Here is a 22,709-nt window from a genome sequence, read left to right as displayed (position 1 = left end):
GTGGATGGAGAACTGGGCCCAGAGACGGGAAGTCCTGGCTTTGAAGGTGGCCTCAGACTCTCCTAGCTGTGAGACCCTGGACAAGTCACTTCTCCCCCAGGGCCTAGCCCTTACCGCTCTTCTGCCTTGGGTCTAATACAGAGCCTTGATTCTAAGACTGAAGGGAAGGGTCTAAAATGAAACTGTACATGCGCCCTCTCTCTCTCTGCTCTAGGCCTGGCACAAATGGAGGTTTAAGAAGTAGGGGTTGGTTTATTTTCAGTTCTGATTGATTGGAATGGGAGCAGCTCCCCGTCCACACGCCCGCCTCTCCGGCTGCCAGACTGCTGAGTCGGCCCCTGTGTGGTTCCCGGAGCCACGTCCGCGGCCCTCCCTCTCCGGGGTATTGCGGTGCCGGGATGGAGCGGAGACTCCGCTCTCCCCCCTCCCTCGTCTGCAGACCCCCTGCCTGCCGCCCTTCTCGAGGGAGAAGGAGAGCCCAGAGCTTCCAGGAACGGCGCTCCGGCCGGACGGCTCCGAAGGGAAGCGCGTGCTGTGGTCAGGCCGCCTCCCACCGCGGGCAACCCAGCGTCCGGCAAGCTGAGTGCATCCCGGCCCCATTGACCAAGGGACGGGAGCGGCCTTCTGGAGGGGGGGCTGAGCCCGGAGAGCAGCGAGCCCTCCCCAAACGTCTCCCCTCCGACCTTCCCAAGCGGAACTTGCCTCCTCTGCGTCAGGGATGGGTTAGGAAATAACTGATAATGACCGCGGCTCAGGAGACACGGCGGCCCCAGAGCCCACTGCGGAATCCGGGTCAGGCGTCTAGGAGGGCAGGGGACGGCCGGGCGGGGATTCGGGGTCCCAACCCGGGCCGCCGCCTTCCATTTCTTCCTCTCTAGAGTGAGCGAAGCGCCTCCCCTGGGAGGGACGAGGATCCAGGGAGCCGCCAGGGCTCTTGGAGGTCGGGGAGCCCACGCCGCGCCCCCACGAGCTTGGATGACCTCATCTCCCCCTTTGTAGGGGCAAGTTCAGCTTCTTACTCTGCTTTGCAGTCTGCAAAAAAATCAGGCCGGCTGCCTCACCGTCTCCTTCTGACACACACGCACACACTCCCTCTGTCTCTCCTCCTCTACATCTCTGTGTGTCTCTCTTTGTCCACCTGTCTGTTTCCCTCTCTGTCTCTCTAGCTTTTTCTGTCTCTCTCCTCTCTGCCTCTGTCTTTCCTTGCCCCTCTCTCTGTCTCTCTGTCTCTCCCCTTCTCCCTTTCTAGCTTTCTCTCCCCTTCAACCTGTCTCTTTCTCCCTGTTTCTCTTTGTCTCTCTTCCTTTCTGTCTTTCTCCTCTGTTTGTCTGTCTCTCTCATTCTGTCTCCTTCCCTCCCTTCCTCTGTTTCGCTCGTCTCTCCGTCTCTCTCCCTCTCTTCCTCTGTCTTTGACTCTGTCTCTCTCCTTCCTTTTCTGTCTCTGTCTCTTTTCCTCTTTTCCTGTTTCTTTCTCTCTCTCCTTCCTTCCCTCTGTTTCTGTCTTTCTCTCCTTTCCTGTCTCTTTCTCTCCTTCCTTTCTTCTGTCTTTCTCCTTCCTTTCCTCTCTTTCTTTCTCTTCCTTTCTTTTCTGTCTCCTCCCTTTCCTCTGTCTCTCTCTTTCCCTCCTTTCCTCTGTTTCTTTCCTTCCTTTCTTATGTTTCTGTCTGTCTCTCTCCTTCCTTTCCTCTGTCTCTGTCTTTCCTTCTTTTCCTTTCTTTTTCTCCTTCCTTTCTTCAGTTTCTCTCCTTCCTTTCTTCTGTTTCTCTCTGTCTCTCTTTCCTTCTTTTCCTGTCTCTTTCTCCCTCCTTTCCTCTGTTTCTCTCCCTGTTTCTCTCCTTCCTTTCTTCTGTTTGTCTCTATCTCCTTCCTTTCCTCTGTCTCTATCTTTCCTTCTTTTCTTGTCTCTCCTTCCTTTCCTCTGTTTCTCTTCCTCTTTTTCTCCTTCCTTTTCTCTGCTTCTGTTTCTGTCTCTCCTTTCCTCTGTCTCTGTCTTTCCTTTTCCTGTCTCTTTTTCTCTTTCCTCTGTTTCTCTCCCTCTTTCTCTCCTTCCTTTCCTCCGTCTCTGTCTTTCCTTCTTTTCTTGTCTCTTTCTCTATCCTTCCTTTCCTCTGTTTCTCTCTTTATCTCTCCTTCCTTTCCTCTGTTTCTCTCTTTTCTCCTTCCTTTCCTCTGTTTCTCTCTCTTTATCTCTCCTTCCTTTCCTCTGTCTCTGTCTCCTTCCTTTTTTTGTCTCTTGCTGAGACCTCTTTACCGTACTCTACGCCCCTTTTAAAAGAACGCTAACCCTTTTTGTTTTAATAATGCAATGCTTTCTCAAGCTCAGAAAATGCCCCAAAACATCAGGCTTATCGGTTGATCAGTGAGAAGGTGCTATAGAAATGCCCCATTTGGGGAAGAGGGGAAGAGAGGGCATGGGATTGACAGCGAGAGAGGCAAGCCCTGGCTGGGAGGAGTTTGAGTACAGAAGGCAGAGTTAGGCCCATGGGACGCCTTTGGGATGTAGGATTACTAGCTGCAGCGGACTTTAGAGCCTCAGTCCAGACCCTTTATTTAATTTTATTTTTAAGCCCTTATATCCTCCATCTCAGAATCAATACTGTATATTGGTTTCAAGGCAGAACAGTGATAAGAGCCAGGCAGTGGGAATTAAGTGACTTGCCTAGGATACTACAGCTAGGAAGTGTCTAAGGCCAGATTTGAACCCAGGACTTCCATCTTAGAATCCATTCTGGGTATGGGTTCCAAGGCAATGGGGTTCAGTGACTTGCCCAGGGTCACCCAGTTAGGAAGGGTCTGAGGCCATATTTGAAAGCACGTTATGAGAGTTGCCTAGAGCAGAGGGGTGAGACACCCGGGCAAGCCAGATCAAATATAATTGGGAAAAAATAAAATAGGATATGGGTAATGTCGCTGGATGGTTTTCCAAGTCGGTAGATGGCTTAGTGGCTCCTGTTTCTGTTTGAGTTTTGGATGTGTCTGGCCTGGAGCACTTGGGAGACGAAGTGACTTCTTCAGGGTCACCCAGCTGGTATGTGTCCGAGACAGGACTTAAATCTGACTCCAGGGCCGCGTCTGTCTCCTAACGACAAGGATGATAATAACAACAGTGAGGACACATCCAGGCCTGGCAGAGGAGCTTCTGCCTCCATCAGGGAGGTGGGGACGGAAGAGGAAGGAGGCCAGATCCTGGGGCTGATCCAAGGGAACATGACGGAGACATCGCTGTCCGCTTTTCGACTCCGGGGCCCGGGCGGGCCTCGTCTTTTAACTGCCTCTCCTCTCCTGTCTTATCTTCATGAATTAGTGATCTGGGCCAGGGCCACTGACTGGGACACAGAAAACTCACAGGCCGGGATTGATGGGAGACGTGGAGCACGTTTAACCGCACTCTGGCGCCATTTACTTCCCCAAGCATCTTTATGAAGCACCTATTATTTACAGAGCACTCTGCTAGGGCTCCTGGCCCAGGGACAAAGCCAGAGCTGCCCCAGAATTCCTGGAGTTGACATTCCACCCAGGGCACCCAGACTCCTAGGAAATGATGGATGCTCACTCCTGGGGAAACTTAGAATTTTGTTCTTGACTCTCTGTGGCCCCTTTTGGAGTTTTCTTGGCAAAGATGCTCCAGGGATTGGCCCTTTCCTTCTCTAGATCATTTTACAGATGAGGAAACTGAGGCCAAAAAGGGTTACATGACTTGCCCAGGATCCATTAGCCAATGGGTGTCTGAAACTGGATTTGAACTCAAGAAGGTGAGGCTTCCTGACTCTACATCTGGCGCTGTAGCCACTGCACCACCCGTTGGCTCCTCTCTTGGAATATTAGTTGGCAGTGTTTACCAAGCAGCGTCTGGTGCAGCCTAAGGGCCATGCTTGGCTCTGGGCGTACCAAGAGGAAAATGGTGGCCCCTGCCCTCACAAAGCTTCATGACATCCAGGGAATCGTGTCTGCACGGGGGCCTCTTGTTATGCTTTTCCCAGACAAGTAGAGGCAGGGCAGCGTTCAGAGCTGCCTGGGACGCCTGCCTCCTCTAAAAATGGAGATTTTGAACTCTAGACTTCAATCCCCAGAAGTCCTTGGTATTTCCCACAATTCCCTATAATCTCACCTTAGAGTCCCCAGGTTGGCAAGATCACAATTGGTATTTAACTGGCAGTATCGCCTCCCTCGCTCTCTTCTCTGCCATTGTAATGATGGAGTAAGTAAGCTAAGTGCGGGGATTTTGAATGGGCTAATCAGCCATGGGCACGTGGTTTTCCTTAATAAACCTCATAAAATATAATATTTTTATTATTAGAGAGATAATTTAATTTTTACACTCCTGCTCCCTTCCCTCTCTGTCTCTGCCCTGGTTCTCCCAGGTTTTCCTGCCCCTCTTTCTTCCTTGGAAGGCCTCTCCCCAGAGAGGATCGCCTCTGTGGCTCTGTTTGGCCCTAAGGGCTCATGGGATACCTAAGCCCAACCAAGGCCGAATTACTTTCTGTCACAAAGCTAGGAAGACTTGACTCCCTCTCTGGGCCTGGGTTCCAATCTTGATTGTGTCACCTCCTACTTTGTGACAGGCACCAGGAAGATTCCCCTCAGCTTCCTCCTCTGTCAGGTACAGGATTTGGCCCAAACGGGCTCTAAGACCCTCTGCCTCCAGGCCGTACCCCCCCTCCCCCACATGACTCCCTTGTCTTTGAACAGTTCTCGATTCCTGCTGGGGCCTTCACTACAGCCCTGCACGGCCTCCAGTTCTCTGCTCATTGGCCAAAGGGGGACGATGAGGCCCGAGCCCAGTGACTGCTCAGGCTCTTCCTCTCTGGTCCCTCCACCCCATCCTTCCTCACAGGCTTTTACTAGAATTTAGGACAGAGGAAGGCCTTAAGCCCTCAGCAGAGGCAGGCAGCGCCCACAGGACCCATGGGATCAGAGGCCTAGTCCTGGAAGGGACTTCCGACACCTGGAGGTCGTCTCTCATCTCACTGAGGCCTGGGAGGAGTGGACGACTTTGCTGAGGTTCAGAAGGGAGCTGAATCCGAGCCCGGTTCCCTTTCTGCAGCCTTCTCGCCACCCCATGATGCACTGAGGAAACATGGCGCAGGGGCTTCCCTCCTTTTCCGATGAGCGTCCGCCGCTGTCTGAAGCTGATAGATGGGGCTTTGGAGGTTCGGTTTGTCTTCCCACCCCTGGCACCATCCTGTCTCCCACCGGAGCCACTCCTGGCAGGCTCCTGCTCTTCCTTCTGGGGCCTGTGGGGACATGCTCGTAGGAGCGAGGCCCCAGCCTGTGCTCACAGCCGCAGACCCAGAAGAGCCGAGGGTGGGTGCCTGGAACCCAGAGGGGCACGGGGGGGGGTCCTTACCCCACGGATCGCCCCCCTTCTTAAGGGCTAGTTACTCTCCATTTTAAAATTGTCTGGCCCTGTTTGGATGAATGTGGAGAAGTGGGCCTGGGGAAGGCCCTGTCAGTGAACACAGTAGAAATCGGTACGACCCAAAGTCCTTGTCTCTCCCTTGTGACAAAAGGGAGGGAAGGGTGCCCGAGGGTCCCTGGGCTCCCTTCCAGCCCTGGCCCTCGTCCCATGGTGAGAAATTGAGCGCCATTTTTTCTTCAATGATATTTTGGTTTTTTTTCCCCAATCATTTGTACAAACCGTTTTTTTGGCATTTGTTATCCAATTTTTTGAGCTCCAAATTCTCTCCCTGCGGCTCCCCACTCTGAGACAGTGAGGAATTCGATTTCGGTTACGAATGTGCGCATATTTGTCCTGTTGTGGAAGAAGACACAAACACAGGCCACCATGAAGACAATAAGTGAAAAAGGGCTGCTGCCATCTGCATTTAGACTCCATCTATCCTTTCTCTGGCGGCGAATGCCATTTCTCACTGGGAATCCTTTGGGATTGTCCTGGATCCTTGGAATGCTGAGAAGAGCCGAGTCAGTCACCGTTGACCAGTATGGCTGTCGCTGGACCACGCTCTCCCGCTTCTGCTCCCTTCACCGCGTCCGTGCTTAGAAGTCCTGCAGTTTTTCTGACATCCTCTTGCCTGCCATTTCTGATGGCCTGTTAGGACTCCATCACCATCAGGGAGCCTGGTGTGTTCAGCCATTCCCCAGTGGATGGATGTCCTCACGGTCTGGTTCTTTCCACCCCAGAAAGGGCAGCTGTCAATATTTTAATATTTTTATCCATCTTGGTCCTCTCTCTGTTTCCTTGATCTTTGGCGGATTCAGATCTAGTAGTGACATTGTTGGGTCAAAGGGTGTGCGCAGTGTTAAGGCTCTTTGGGCAGAGTTCCAAATGGATCTCCAGAAGGGTCCGATCAATTCCCAGCTCCATCAGCAAAGGGTCAAAGTGGGGGTCGTGTTCCTCCCTGCCTTCAAAACCCACCTAGCTTTACTGCTACCTGCGCTCCTTCCATCAGACTGTTTGTTTTGTCATGGGGGGGCGTGTCTGTTAAAGCCTCCCTCCCTTCCTGCCTTCTTTCCTTCCTTCCTTCCTCCCTTCCTCCCTCCCTCCTTCCTTCCTCCCTCCCTCCCTTCCTCCCTTCCTTCCTCCCTCCCTCCCTCCCTTCCTTTCCTCCCTGCCTTTCTTCCTTCTTTCCTTCCTTCCCCCCCTGCCTCCCCCCCTCCCTCCCTCCCTCCCTTCCTCCCTTCCTTCCTCCCTCCCTCCCTCCCTTCCTTTCCTCCCTGCCTTTCTTCCTTCTTTCCTTCCTTCCCCCCCTGCCTCCCCCCCCTCCCTCCCTCCCTCCCTCCCTCCCTCCCTCCCTCCCTCCCTCCCTCCCTTCCTCCCTTCCTTCCTTCCTTCCTTCTTTCCTTCCTTCCTGCCTTCCTGCCTTCCTGCCTTCCTGCCTTCCTGCCTTCCTGCCTGCCTTCATGCCTGCCTGCCTTCCTTCCTTCCTTCCTTCCTTCCTTCCTTCCTTCCTTCCTTCCTTCCTTCCTTCCTTCCTTCCTTCCCTCCCTCCCTCCCTCCCTCCCTCCCTCCCTCCCTCCCCCCCCCTTCCTGTGTCAGATGGGCAGCCTGAGGCAAGAGCTTGTCCCTTCTGTGCCAAGCGCTCCCTGCCCCGACCCTCTCCCAGCATGCCCTGCATCTGCCAGTCTTGGGCTGGGCATTCTGTGGGCAGCGGGGCCCCACCTGGGCGGGGGTCACTGCCTGATTTGCTGAGTGTCTGTTGGCTTTCTTCTAGGCGGCTGCTGAAGAGCGAGCTGGGATCCTTCATCACAGACTACTTCCAGGTAAGGGAATGAGAACCGGATGCCCCGGGAGCCGAGTGCGAGAGAGCAGGGCATCCCGGTGTGGATGGGTTTAGGCACCTCATGCCCTTTTTCCTCTCTGCTTGGGGCTCGCAGAGGACTCACGAACTCTGGCCCCGAGGGGCATCGCCTCCATGCTGGGAGCTGTGAAGAGGAACAGATAAGAAGGAACCTCTGGATAGGGAGTCTGGATGGTTCCGTGGCTAGAGAGCCAGGGCTGGACTGAACCCCCAAGGCCTAGGCCTCACTGCTCCTCTGCCTTGGAACCAACACACAGTGTCTGTTCTAAGACAGAAGATGGGGTTTAAAAAGAAAGAAACAGGCCGGCACCTGCCACTATTTCTCTAGATATCTGCTCTACCTGCCTCCTCAGTTTCCCCATCTGTAAAATGGAAAGGCTTTAACCAGGCAAGCTCTGCACTTCCCTCCAGATGTCAGTGAGTGTAAAGCACTCGGGACCTGAGAGGCCATCTGTTCTACGTGCCTAACTTTGCAGCTGGGGAAACTGAGTCCCAGTGAGATGGAGTGACCTGGCTGGCATCCTTCAACTAGTAAACCGTGACTACAGGGCATGACCCCAGACTTAAACTGAATAATAAGTATCGATTCCAAGACAGAAGAGGGGTATGGGCTGGACAATGGAGGTTAAGTCCAGGGACACACAGGTCAGAAGTGTGTGTGAGGCCAGATTTGAACTCCGGACCTCCCTATCTCTGGGCCTGGCTCTCCATCCACTGACCCACCACCGCATTATCTTTCTACTACCTCAACGGATTTTTTTTTTATGATAAAGATATTTTATTTTACCAATTACATATAGAAAATTTCTGCATAAGATTTCTGAAGTCAAATGAATTAAAAAAAAAAAACTCCTGACCTGGCCCAGGTTCAGACTTGTCCAGACTGGTCCTCCGACCACAGAGCCTCCTCTTGGCCCCTTCCATACTTCACCTCGGCTCTGTTGGCCCAGCCTCGAGAACATCCGGTCGCCCTCCCGTCCCTTGGGGGGGGGCCCTGCGTGGGCTACTAGAAGAGACTCTCGTGGAAGAATTCTCTTTTAGAGGGAAGGGAAAACCCAGCAGAACTTAAAGGGAACATCTTGTTCTCTACACCAGTGTCAAGGGCGAATTGCTCTTCAGAGGCTGCCCCGAGTGGAATGCGAGGAGGGGGGACGGTGGCGATCCCAGATAGCCTAGAACGTTTTTCACGCGTTGGCTGTCCTTGTGGAACTGCCTTGTTTCACCATATTTTTTATCTTTTGCTCTAAAGGGGAGGTGGCATAAGCATACGCTGAGAATGATCAGTGATATTCAAAACAGTAGCTATAAAGTTAATTTATTTTTAACAAGGGGCGTGTTCTATGGATGGCTTTGGTGGTGGTCTTCTCCGGGAAGTAAAGATGACAATCTTGGCTTGGGTTTTTTTTAGAGGGATGCTATTTTTTTTCCCTTTTATTTGTATTTTTTTTTTAAATTTAATTAGTCAATTTAGAACATTATTTCTTGTTTACAAGAATTATTCTTTCAGAGGGAGGCTATTTTTTGCCCTTTTATTTGTATTTTTAAAATTTTATTTAGTCAATTTAGAACATTATTCCTTGGTTACAAGCATCCTATTCTTTCAGAGGGAGGCTATTTTTTTGCCCTTTTATTTGTATTTTTTAAATTTTACTTAGTCAATTTAGAACATCATTCCTTGGTTGCAAGCATCCTATTCTTTCAGAGGGAGGCTATTTTTAATCCGCTCGGGATTGGTGGGAATGATGGCTTTCCCTCTCCTTTGAGAAATGTAGACGCAGTAGGGAAGAGGGTGAAGAGTTCTAGAGTTGAAGCCGTTCCCAGTTGGGCTCTAGACCCCCTGTGTGGCAGGACACGTTGGCTTCCCTTCTGGAACATGGCGGGGATGGGGCTGGATGGCGTCCGAAGCCCTTCCACCTCTAAATGTAGGATTCTTTGCTCCGCGCCTTCATCCGTGCGAATGTTCCAGCCCGTGGTCCAAATCTCGGCCCATCCGTGCCTTCCTCACTCCGGACCAAGGGCCGTCCTTCAGAAGACGTCTTTCAAAGACCTGGAGGGTTTCTCACAGAGAAAAAGCAACTTGGGAATTTTTTTTTCTTGATTTCCAAGTAAAAGGGTTTTTTCTTTTGAATATTTCTAAGCAAAAGGCACGTTTGCTTTGAAAGGGGGCCTCTGGCCATCATCCCGTTCTTACTGACTGGCCCAAGTCAAAGACGACACGGCCGCTGTCTCGGGGGATAAGCCGCGATCCCACCGAAACCGAGAATTGAGTCAGGCTTTTGTGCCAGCCGAGCAGAGAGAGGATGAGTCAGCGGCTGAATCATCTCGCCTGCCCTTGCCTGACTCACGGTGCTGCTCAGCGGCGCGCTCGCACTCTCTTCTCCTGCCATCGTGGTTCCAGAGCCGACCACAGAAAAGGGCTTTGTTGTTCGGTTGGTTTTGAGTCAGCCCCGAAGACGCTCCAGGAGCCTTCCTTGACGTGGAGCAGAGAGGGGGACGGAGCCGGCCTTCCCTTCGGACGACGAGAAGCGAGGAGCTGCCGCTCTCGGGGGAGCCCCCCGGCGCCACGAGGGCGCCGCTTCCTGGGCTGCCCACAGCCTTCACAAAGAAGCCGGGGGCGATCATGCTCTGCAGGCCTAACCACAGCTCAGAGAGAAGGCGAGCTCTCGTTCTGGGAGTCGCCGGGTGTCGTGTCTGGGCCCTGGTGCCAGGCCGGGCCCAGGGGGAGGGGGGCCCCCGAGCCCTTCCCCCCGTCTTCAGTGGTGGTTCATCAATGGCCCCGATGGAGCGACTTTAACTCTGCTCATTTTTGAAAGCCTCCCTGAGCCAAAGCAGAAGAGTGGGGAGGGCTTGGCCCGTGAAGAGGCCATCTTTGAACCCAGGAGGGGCTTCATTTTAGGGAAGAGCTCCCCGAGGGCAGAGTGGGGGGCCGCATCGTTTCCTTTCCTGCTCTTGGATCAGGGCTCCAGGCGAGGCTGTGGGGCCACAAAAAGCAGGGAAGCGAGGCCGCATCCATATGTATGAAAGGCACCAGGCCTGGAGTCTGGGAGGCCCTTCCCGGCGGGGTGACCCTGGGCCAGTCCCTTAGCCCACGGCCCAGCCCTCCTACTCTGGATTGAGCCGGGCTCGGAGGGCTCCTCAGCAGCCGCCCCACCACGAGGACGTTTGAGCAGAGAAGCCGGGCAGCCCGGAGCCCTGCCCAAACGGCCAGCATTAGAGGAGAGGACTTCGGCGCCGCTCCTGACGGCTGATGAAAGGGATGGGCCGGATCTCCTGAGGCTCTCAGGAGAGTCCCATCTCCCAGAAAGGCCTGACCTGAGGAGGGCCCGGCAGGCAAACAGAAAAGGGGGAAGAGAATCAGTGCCAGCCTTGGTGACGGCAGAGCAGCCGTGGCGACCCCGTGAGCTCCGCTTTGCATGGAGCCTGAGAAGCACGTGGAGCTTGTCCCCGGCCCCTGGCCTCGGAGGGTAACTCTATCCCCAGCTCTGGCGCCGACAGTTGGGCCCTTCGAGTGCTCGCGCCGGTCCTGGGAGCCGCTCGGAGATGCGGACGAACACACGGTCTCCCCCGGGTTCCAGCGGCTCTCGGCCTCGGCGTTATTGGGCCTGGGAGGGTCGGTTCTGCCTTTGGGGGCTTTTCTCCTGACCACCAAACGTGCCAACGCTTTTCCTCGAAACAGAATTTTTGCATCGTTCTCAACGTTGGTTTTAAGTCACGGATGAAGAAGTTTCTCAGCAAAGAGAGAAATTCAGTCAGCGGAGACGGACAGGATTTCCTGTTCCCATCTGAAAGAATCCCGGCCGGCCGGCTCTCCCGCCACCTCCTCCTCTCGTTCAAAGAGGTCACGCGTTCCTTTCAGCGTGGAAAGAGCATCCCCGAGGAGTCTGCAAGGAAAAAAGATCAGGCGTCGCAGGAAGGGAGAAGGAAGACTGCTTCAGGGAGGAGGTTACGGTAGAATAAAGGGGCCGCGAGGTGACTGACCAGAGAGCCAGGCCCGGAGATGGGAAGTCCTGGGTTCAAATCTCACCTCAGACATTTGGGTGACCCTAGGCAGGTCACTTAACTCCCATGTTCTAGCCCTTCCACAGTGTTGATTCTAAGACAGAAGGGAAAGGCTAAAAAAGTCGAAGAGGAAGAATGAAAGCTTGCGAAGGGCAGAGACATTCTAATTTTAGTCTTTTTCTCCTTAGGCTCCTAGAATAATGGGGCCTGGAACACAGCAGGCAATTAAATGCTTTCCCATTCACTCACTCATTCATTCATTCATTCATTCATTCATTCATCCTCCTCAGCTCTCCAGGACAGAACTGGGAGGTGTGGGTAAAAGTCACCAACAGGCAAATTGGAGTTTAATGTAAGGAAAGATTTCCCACAATGGGAAGCCTCCAGAATGAACGAGGCTGCCCTGGGAGGCAGGAGGCTCCCCCTCTCTGGAAGTCTTCCAGTAAAGGCCGGCGATCTTCTGTTCTCTGGGGATGTGCCTGGCCTCCTCAGTCGATGATACACAGCAGAACCGCCCCTATGAACAGGGCCGGAGGGGTGGTGATCTGTGCCCGTGGGATGATTTCTCACTGAGGGAACCCCGAGCCAGCGAGGGGTCAGAAACCTCATTAGAGCTTTTCTTCCACAATTTAGAAAAAGGATCATTGAGGAGACCCACCCCGGGGGCTCGGGAAGCCTCTCTGCTGGCTCTCCTAAAATAACATGCTTGTGGCCCCTAAATCTTGGCTTAATCTCTTTTTTTAATCTCACCTTCCACCTCGGAGTCAATATTGTGCGTTGGCTCCAAGGCAGAAGAGTGGTCAGGGCTGGGCAATGGGGGTTCAGGGACTTGCCCAGGGTCACCCAGCTGGGAAGTGTCTGAGGCCAGATTTGAACCCAGGACCTCCCGTCTCTGGGCCTGGCTCTCCATCCACTGAACCATCCAGCAATTTCAATGTGAATGATGCGGATAAAATCAATGGGAAGCGGGCTGAGGAGGGCCGGCAACGGCCTGGCCAGGGCTTATTTCCTGAGGCTTCTCTATGAAACGAAGTAATAGTATCCGACTTCCAGGCTCCATTGTTAAAGCCTGCGGAGCCCCCTCTGCATTGGGATCTCCCAGCCCCGTGAGGGAGGGTCTCTGGGTGCCAGGATAGCCTCGGGAACGGCGAGGGGCTTGGCCAGCGCTCCAGCGTCATCTTCCCCACTTGGCAGCCTGTCCAGGGTCATTCCTTGGAGCATTTCTTGGCATCCGTCCCTTCTCCAGATGAGTAAAAGAGGGGGAGCCGAGTCTGGGGGAAAGCTTGGCCCGGATGCCGCTGAGGAGAGGACCGAGGACTTTGCCTGCAGTGTCCCCAAGTCCCTCTTTTTGGACTCAACCCGGCTCTTTGGTCCATTCTTTTCTTGACTCACAGTTAATATATGGGGGGGGGCAGGCCTGTAGAGGGGGTCCTGGGTTCTAAATCCTAGCCGGGTGACCCTGGGCGAGTCACTTCACCCCCATGGCCGAGCCCTTATTGATTCTAAGACAGAAGGGCGGAGGAGGAGGACAGCGCGGGGAGAGCTTGGCACTTGCTCGGCCTTCTCTGGGGCCAAGGTTAGTCCTCCTCACGACTCGGTGTTGCGTGTCCCAAAGCCGGCGCTTCGGGCCAGGGGAGCCAGGGAAGAGGGAAGCGAGAGCAGGGGTCATTGGGCGCTCGGCCCTGGCCGAAGGGCTGCTCCTTTCCCATGTGGCCGGGGAGCCACATCCAGCCTGGCAGGCATTTATTTAAGAAATGCCTACTGCATGCCAGGCCCGGTGGGGGCCATTGGGGTGGGGGTGGGGGGACCTTGGAGATCACCGAATCCATTCTTCCCCCTCCCCTTCCTGTTACGGCTGAGGGCCCAGACTCCTTGTGCCAGGGTTGGCATCTGAGCGTCTTTACTGATGGCGCCAGGTTTGGCTTCTCAAGGCCCCCTTCCTAGGACATTGTTCCCCAGGCTGTCCCTGCTTGGACCCAGGACTTCACTCTTCTTCCTCCCTAAGCAGCCTCAGTGTGCGTCCCCCATTTATCCAGAATGAGAGCCTGGGGGTTTTGTTTGATCTGTGCTGTCTTCCCCCTAATTACCTGAGATATTTGGGGTCCTCTACACACAAATCCCAACTGATGTTAGCTGTATGACTTTGAGTGAGTCATCTGACTTCCCCAGGCTCCAGTTTTATTGTCTGAGCCCCTTCCTGCCCCCCCTCCCCCTCGGATCTTCATGGGACTGTGATAAGAAAAGTTCTTTGCAAATCTTCCAAATTCTATATTGAAGTAGGAGGTGGTGAATTTTACTCCTGATAATTCTGCTGAATCAGGGGCTTCCAACCCTGTTCAGACCTCTTACCCCTTGGCTTTCATTAAATTTTCTCTTAAGTCCCATTTGGTATCAAAAAACCCGAATTTTAGATTTATCCAAAACCATGCTTTTGGATAGGAATAATTTATTTTAATGGAATAAGAGTTATTTATTGTTACCTATGTTCTCTTGGAATTTTTTAAATTTTTTACCTTTTAAAATAAACCTCACCTTCCACCTTAGAATCAATACTGTGTTATGACTCCAGGGCCAAAAAGTGGTAAGGGCTAGGCAATGGGGTTAAGTGACTTGTGCAGGGTCACATAGGTAGGAAGTATCTGAGACCAGATTTGAACTCAGGGTCTCCCATCTCTATACCTGGCTCTCAGTCCACTGAGCCACTCAGCCGCCCTTACCGATATCTTCTTAATGAGGTTGTCATACCCTCTTTGATAATGGACTCTCTCTATTGGGAATTCCTGTGCTAAAGGAAATTCCTATTCAGTACTGAATCCTCCTTATTCTTTGTGGGAATAAAAGGCATCTAAATGGAAGAAAAATTATGGATGGATAGAGAAATGGGTGGATGAGTAGATGGATAGGTGGTAGATAGGTAGATGGATAGATGGATGGTAGATGGTGATTATATAGATGGTAGATGGATAGAGGATAGAGTGGATGGTAGATGGATAGGTGGCAGGTAGATGTATGGGTAGATAGATGAGTAGATCGATTGATGTTAGATGGGTAGATGAGATCAGTTGATGTTAGATGAGTAGATAGGTAGATGGGTAGATAGATGGTGGATGGATAGATGCTGGGAGAAAGATAGTAGGTAGATGGATAGATGGTAGATGAGTAGATAGGTAGATGGATAGATGGATGGTAGATGGTGATTATATAGATGGTAGATGGATGGAGGATAGAGTGGATGGTAGATGGATAGGTGGCAGGTAGATGTATGGGTAGATAGATGAGTAGATCGATTGATGTTAGATGGGTAGATGAGATCAGTTGATGTTAGATGAGTAGATAGGTAGATGGGTAGATAGATGGTGGATGGATAGATGCTGGGAGAAAGATGGTAGGTAGATGGATAGATGTTAGATGAGTAGATAGGTAGATGGGTAGATAGATGGTGGATGGATAGATGCTGGGAGAAAGATGGTAGGTAGATGGATAGATGGTAGATGAGTAGATAGGTAGATGGGTAGATAGATGGTGGATGGATAGATGCTGGGAGAAAGATGGTAGGTAGATGGATAGATGGTAGATGAGTAGATAGGTAGATGGATAGATGGATGGTAGATGGTGATTATATAGATGGTAGATGGATAGAGGATAGAGTGGATGGTAGATGGATAGGTGGCAGGTAGATGTATGGGTAGATAGAGGAGTAGATCGATTGATAGATGGATAGATGAGAAGATCAGTTGATGTTAGATGAGTAGATAGGTAGATGGTTAGATAGATGGTGGATGGATAGATGCTGGGAGAAAGATGGTAGGTAGATGGATAGATGGTAGATGAGTAGATAGGTAGATGGATAGATGGATGGTAGATGGTGATTATATAGATGGTAGATGGATAGAGGATAGAGTGGATGGTAGATGGATAGGTGGCAGGTAGATGTATGGGTAGATAGATGAGTAGATCGATTGATAGATGGATAGATGAGAAGATCAGTTGATGTTAGATGAGTAGATAGGTAGATGGTTAGATAGATGGTGGATGGATAGATGCTGGGAGAAAGATGGTAGGTAGATGGATAGATGGTAGATGAGTAGATAGGTAGATGGATAGATGGATGGTAGATGGTGATTATATAGATGGTAGATGAATGGAGGATAGAGTGGATGGTAGATGGATAGGTGGCAGGTAGATGTATGGGTAGATATAGATGGTAGATGAGTAGATAGGTAGATGGATAGATGGATGGTAGATGGTGATTATATAGATGGTAGATAAATGGTGGGTAGATGGATAGAGGATAGAGTGGATGGTAGATGAAGAGATAGTGTATTAATAGGTAATCTATGTGACACTCTCTTGTTGCTGCAGTGACTGATGTACTCTGGCTTACTAGAGAGAGCTGCTACTAAGTATGGGGACACACTTGCCTATTTGCAATGGAGATCGAAGTACTTTGAGAGAAACTGAGAGATCTGATACAGGGGAATGCTCTGGGGTTTGCCTACTGATCCCTACTGATGACTAGTGGATCAATCTATTTCCTAACCTTTTCCTACCCTCTTCCTCCCTCACTCCCTCTTTTAACCACCCACTTCTGGAAGCTTTTTGGCTTCTTCCCTCCCCCTGAGTGGACTATAAAGGTACTCTTTTTCCTTTCTCAGGTAAGGGGTTTATTGGGAACAAACAGGATGGGGATTGAGGTGAAGGGGATGAGGATATTCCTAATCTAAAATAAAGATTATGAGGGCTTGGGAAGTCACAACTGTGACAGAGGGACACTCAGAGATGGAAGATAACAGTTAAAATCTTTTTTCTTCACAAAGCCACCAATTTCAGAAGCCCCTCCCCCCAAGGGTCCTTCAGCCTGGGACAGAAACTAATATCAGTTCAGCTTCTTCCCTCTTGCCAGCTTCAACTCCCAGAGCCAGAGACCAAGACCAAGCCTCCTCAGTTCAATAACCCCCCAGAGAGAGAGAGAGAGAGAGAGTGTCCCAAGGTCCCAATTCCTCTCTGTCACGGGCAAAGTTCACCCTTGCCTCTGGTCAGGCTCCCCCAACTGCCTCTCCTGGGAACATCCCATTTGGAACCTTCTTGATTGACAGACAGGTCCCCAGCCTTGGTTCTTGCATCTTGGCTTGTCTTACAAAAACCTCTCTTCATGTCTCTACCACAATAGGTAGGTAGATAGGGAGACAGATGGTAGATGGATAGGTGGCAGGTAGATGGATGGGTAGTTAGATGGTGGATGGATAGATGTTGGGAAAAAGATGGTAGATAAATGGATGGATAGATGGTAGATGAGTAGATAGGTCAATGGATAGGTAGATAGATGGGTAGATGGATGGTGGATGGATAGATGGTAATTATATAGATGGTAGATAGATGGTGAGTAGATGGATAGAGGATAGAGTAGATGGTAGATGAGTAGATAGGTAGATAGATGGGTAGATGGATGGTGGATGGATAGATGGTAATTATATAGATGGTAGATAAATGGTGAGTAGATGGATAGAGGATAGAGTAGATGGTAAATGAATAGATAGGTCGATGGATAGGTAGATAGATGGTAGATGATAGATGGCAGGTAGATGGATGGGTAGGTAGATGGTGGATGGGAAGATACATATGAATCCTTTCTGAAATGTTTACTGTGTATCAAACATTAATCTAAGCACTAGGAATATAGATAAACAAGACCAGTTCCCGTCCTCAAGGAGTTTACATTCTAATGGGAGGAAGATAACATAAAAGCACATTCCCCCAGGTGAGAAGGGAAATGTGATTTGAAATGTGACTCTGAAGAGATGTGGGGGGAAGATATTGACCCTCCCTATGTATAAGGAAAAGACTGATCTATCTGAGCTGTGCACCCTGCAGGAGGCTATATTCCTTTTTGTTGGCGTCATTTCTTTTTTATCTCTTCATTTCTGGTTACGTCTATCCTGTAGATCAAGCTGTCATGGAACAGTGAATAACAACTCCTCCAAGGTGTCTGACTTATGTGCAGTATTCCAAACCCAGAGGCCCCCACCTCAGTCCATTTTCTCGACTTCGAGAATCCTATATCTTTTTTCTCCTGGGAGGAATAGAGTACTTCAGATGTGGGTTCCCAGGGAACACTCGGAGCCAAATGTCTGCCATTTAGGTCCACACTGAGATCTTTGCTGGGCTCTTGGCTACTCTCTGAAATTGTCAACGTTTCTGTTTTTTCTCCTCTTTTGGCAGAACCAACTTCTTGCTAAAGGGCTGCTGTTTGTGGAAGAGAAGGTTCACCTGTGTGAAGGCAAGTATGAGGGGCTTTCTAGAAGAGGGTGGACGTTGGGTCAGCATCCCTCTGGCCCCTGGGAGCAGGACTCTGGACTCCAGCCCAGTCGGCCTGAGCTCTGCTGCTCCTGCCAGGACCAAACGGATGGCCAGGGAGTTTTATCAGGGGCGTCTTGTTGTTGTCAGAAGGGATGAGGGTGGTTTCTCTGGTTGCCGTGACTTCTCCCCAGGACCATATATTGTTCTTCTTTGATGGGACGTATCCAGATTACAGGTTACAGGGTGGAGTTTCCGTTAGACTCTGGGTTCTACCCCAGGCTGCCTTCCTGTGGATACAAGGAATGTCTTTTGTTGTGGGGTGTCATTTAATCAGGGCAGTTAGGTGGCACAGCAGATAGAGAGCTGGATCTAGTCGGGAAGACTCATCTTTGTGAGTTCAAATCCAGCCTCAGATGCTCACTAGCTGTGTGACCCTAGATAAGACACTTAACCCTGTTGCCTCAGTTTCCTCATTTGTAAAATGAGTTGGAGAAGGAAATGGCCAACCACTCCAGTATCTTAGTCAGGCACAACTGAAATGAATGAACAAAAATGAAGTTTGATCATGAGCCAAAAGAGCCCCTTCTTTTTCTTTTTAAACTCTTGCCTTCTTTCTTAGTATCAGTTCTAAGGTGGAAGAGTGACCAGGGATAGGAAATTGAAATTAAGTGTAAATGACTTGCTCAGGGTCACACAGCCAGGAAATGTCCAAGTTCAGATTTGAACCCAGGTCCTCCTGACTCCAGGCCAGGATACTTCAGAGCCCCTTTTTGGAGCCATCAGGGTTGCCCCTCAGAATAGACAGGCAGCCATGTATGGGGTATTATTTGAAGGGCTTGGGGGCATGCAAAGGGAATAGAGCATTTAAAAAGCTTCTGCTTTGTGCTAAGCATTGTTTCAAATACTCACAATAATTCTGCCAATGATTACAAATAAGGAACCTGAGGGGGCATCTGAGTGGCTCAGTGAATTGAGAGTCAAGCCTAGAGAAGGAAGGTCCTAGGTTCAAATCTGGCCTCAGATACATCCCAGCTGTGTGACCCTGGGCAAGTCACTTAACCCCCATTGCCTAGCTCTTACCACTCTTCTGCCTTGGAGCCAATACACAGTATTGATTCCTAGACAGAAGGTAAGGGTTTAAAAAAAATGAGGAACTTGAAGTATAGAGAAGTTAAGCAACTTGCCTGGGGTCACACAGTGAGTATCTAGAACTGGATTTGAACTTGGCTCTTCCTGACTTGGGTCCTGGACTCTATTCACTGTGCTGCCAGCTGCCTGCAAGAGCTCCCAGTCTCTGTCATGCCTAATGGGTTCAGGGAGGAGAAATGGTGATGATGAGAAAAAAGCCCCCATTTCAGTGCACTCTTTGCTTCTCTTCCCTCTCCCCAAACTGCCAGGCACTGCGCATTTTTTTAAACTCTTCCTGCTTGTGCCTGAATCTGTGTTTCAGAGACCTGCTTTTGTCTCTGCTCTCTTGAGAAGGGCACGTATTGGGCATCACCCTAGGACAGGTACTAGACAGGGAGAAAAGGGGAAGCTGGAGACCTATTTAGTTTGCACAAAACCTGGAAATTCATGAATGAATTTATTTTTTCTTGGTGCCTTAGAGATACTCCAGCAGCCCTCCTTTCCTTTGTCCTCAAAAATATAAATTTTAGTGCATCATAATAAAGAATAGTCATTTCCATGATTTTTACAATCTCTTTTATACTGTTTTTAAATTAAATTTTGTTTTATTTTCCCCCAATTACATGTAAAAACAGTTTCCAGCATTTTTCAAAGACTATGGAGTCTCGAATACTCTCCCTTCCTCCTTCCCAGCCCTCCACCCCTCTTGAGATGGTAAGCAATCTCATAAAGATTTTACATGGGTAATCACATAAAACATTTTTCCATATCAATCCTTTTGTGGAAGGAAACTCAAATAGCAAAACATTAAGAAAGTGAAAAGAAATTTGCTTTCATCTGGATTCAGATCTAGTGCTTTCTCTTTGGAAGCAGATGGGCTTCATCATGGGTCCTTTGGGACAGTTTTGGATCATTGTCCTGCTGAGAACAGCTGTCATTTGCCGCCATTCACTGTACAGTGTTCTCCTGGTTCTGCTTGCTTCACTCTGCCTCAGTTTGTGTAAAGTTTTCCAGGTTTCCCTGAGCTCCTCCTGCTTGTTATTTCTTATAGCACAAAAGTATTCCATTACGGTCATATGCTGTAACTTACTCAGCCATTCCTCACTTTGTCAGTGTCCCGTCACTTCCCAGTTCTTTGCACCCCTCCCTACTCCCACCCCCAAAAGAGCTACTTTAAGTAGTTTTTATACATATAGGTCCTTCCCCTTTTTGGTTTTCATCTCTTTGGAATATAAACCTAGTAATGTGTGCTGTCTTACAGTCCTTTGGGCACAGGACCAGATTGCTTGTTCACGATTCCTTCAATGATGCCTTATGAATTGCTTTCCCACATCCCCTGTGGGCTTTGTCATTTTCCTTTTCTGGCATAATAGCCAATCGGATAGGTGTGGGGTTGTACCTCAGAGTTGTTTTAATTTGCACTTCTCTAATTAATTCTCTAATAATGATGTAGGACTTTTTTTTTTTTGCATGACTATAGAGAACTTTTAATTAGTCTGAGGACTGCCAGTTCCTATCCTTTGACCACTTACCCACTGGGGAATGACTTCTCTTCTTATTATGACTTCTCCATTTATTTGAGAAATGAGGCCTTTATTAGGGTGGGAGACTTGTAAAAAAGTTTTTTGTACCATGGTTACTGGGTGTTACTTTCCATCCTGTTTCCCCTGTTTAATTTCTGACCTCACCTCCCCTAATTTGTCTTCATTTTTTAACAGCTCCACCCCCTTCTCTTATCTTTCCTGTAGGGTAAGATAGATCATTTGATTATGTATGTTTTTCCTTCCTTGAGTCAATTCTGATGAGTCTTCAGTTCTTTTGCTCCTCTCCCCACCTCCTCTGTTTTCCCCTCCACTGTGAACATGCTTCCGTTCCCCTCTTTTTTCCCCTTTCCCCTCCTCCCATGCCTTAATTTAATTTAAATTTTTATATCATCCCATAACATTCAACTCACACCCTCACCCTCTGCCTATGTATATGGCTTCTAATTACCTTAATAATGACAAAGTTCTAGGTGGGAAGATTATTCATCTCCCCACGTAGGGATATAAACAGTTTAGCCTTACTGAATATCTTTTGATTTCTCTTTCCTGTTTACCTTTTTACACTTCTTTTAAGTTATGTATTTGAGGGTCAGATTTTCCAGTGAGCTTTGATCTTTTCATCAGGAATATTTAAAAATTCTCAGTTTCATTGAATATCTAATTTTCCCCCTGAAGGATTATGCTTAGTTTTGCTGGGTAAATGATTCATGGTTATCGAAGTCCTCACTCTTTTGCCCGCTGGAATATCTTATTCTAGGCCCTCGTATACTTTAATGTAGAAGCTGGTAAAACTTGTGCTATCCTAACTGTGGCTCCATGATATTTCAATTGTTTCTTTTTGGCTGCTTACAATATTTTCTCCTTGAACTGAGAGTTTTGAAATTTGGCTATAATATTCCTAGAAGTTATCCTCTTTCAGGAGGTGATTGGTGGATTCTTTCCATTTCTGATTTCCTTCCTGGTTTTAGAATAGTTTTCCTTGATAATTTCTTGAAAGATGATGTCTAAGCTTTTTTTTTTTTTAATCATGGCTTTTAGGTAGTCCAATAATTCTCAAGTTATTTTTCCTGGATTTATTTTCCACATCAGTAGTTTTTCCAATGCAATATTTCACATTTTCTTCTATTTTTTCATTCTTTTGACTTTGTTTCTTGGTGTCTCATGTAGTCATTAGCTTCCATTTGCCCAATTTGAATTTTTAAGACATAATTTTTTTGAGAGTAACTTTTGTACTTCCTTTTCCATGGGGCCAATTCTGTCATTTAAGTTTTTCTCTTCAGGGTGTGAATATCAAAACTACTCAACCCTATTCAGACCATTCTTTAGAAGATGGGATTTAGCTATTTCCTGATCAATAACAATAGAGATACTTGGAATAACAGAATCAGGTCTTGGAAACTACCATCTCCACCCTACTCAGGGTAACAAGATTTAGGAAGGGCTGCAGCAAAACTCAAGATTTAATTATTTGAGAATATGGCCTTCAACAGACATGTGCAAAAAGGACAGACCTCTGGGCGGTTCCTTTTTTCATAGTGTTCCTTTTTGGAGGGTAACTGGGTAGAAATCAGATGGGTCCATGTACCTTCTCAGCCATCTTGGCCTGTCTTATACTATTTAAAGAGAGAAATTGGGGAGCAGCTTGGTGGCTCAGTGGATTGAGAGCCAGGCCTAGCAAAGGAAGAGGACCTGAGTACCGATGTGGCCTCAGACACTTCCTAACTAACTGTGTGACCCTGGACAAATCACTTAGCCCCCACGACCTAGCCCTCATTGCTCTTCTGCCTTGAACCCAATACACAGTATGGATTCTAAAATGGAAGGGGAGGGTTTTTTTAAAAGAGAGAATCTTGGATTGGAAAAGAAAAATTGTCCCTGGTCAGTGTTTTGGGCCTGATGAGATAATATTAATGAAGAGCTTAGCACAGTGCTTTGTACACAGTAGGTGCTTAATAAAAGCTTCCCCCCCCCAAAGTCATTTTGCAGATTTCACAGTTTATGTATTTGCAGATGTAGAATACAGATGTGTGTTTGTGGAGGGAAGCCTATTTGAAAAATTGATGATGACTCAAGGAACTGCCAAGGCTAGGGGGTACTGTGGATAGAGCCTTGGGCTTAGAGCCATCTTCCTGAGTTCAAATCCAGCCTCAGACATTTACTAAACACAGCAAGTCCCTAACTCTGTTTGCCTTTGTTTCTTCATCTGTAAAAGGAGGTAGAGCAGGAAATGGAAAATTTCTCCAGGATTTCTGCCAAGAAAACCCCAAATGAGATCACCAAGATGTGACTGAAAATGACAACAAAACAAGTCACCGAGACTGAAAACTTTATAACTGACCCTTCTATTAGGGGCCCATGTCATGGTTATATCAAGGGGTTATGTCAACAATCCAAACATGAAGGGTGGCCAGGTGCCTGGCATACGTTACCTCCCTGTGTGGTTGGTCCTGGACCACAAGTAGGTCTCACTTCCTTTTAATAG

General features: G+C 49.0%; 1 protein-coding gene across 4 annotated transcripts in view; it reads left to right on the top strand.

The window, feature by feature from the left end:
* Positions 1-22,709, top strand: part of PRR5L (proline rich 5 like) — a 72,908-nt gene that overhangs the window by 33,104 nt on the left and 17,095 nt on the right. For all 4 annotated transcript variants that reach the window (XM_056801942.1, XM_056801943.1, XM_056801941.1 and 1 more), the window contains exons 4-5: positions 7,173-7,221; positions 17,478-17,535. In XM_056801942.1, coding sequence (XP_056657920.1) covers positions 7,173-7,221; positions 17,478-17,535 — 107 coding nt within the window. The remainder of the gene's footprint in view (positions 1-7,172; positions 7,222-17,477; positions 17,536-22,709) is intronic.

Source organism: Monodelphis domestica, chromosome 6, assembly GCF_027887165.1.
Source record: "Monodelphis domestica isolate mMonDom1 chromosome 6, mMonDom1.pri, whole genome shotgun sequence".
NCBI classification, from domain to species: domain Eukaryota; kingdom Metazoa; phylum Chordata; class Mammalia; order Didelphimorphia; family Didelphidae; genus Monodelphis; species Monodelphis domestica.
The sequence above is the reverse complement of the archived record's forward strand: the minus strand, read 5'-3'. Positions and strand labels throughout refer to the sequence as shown.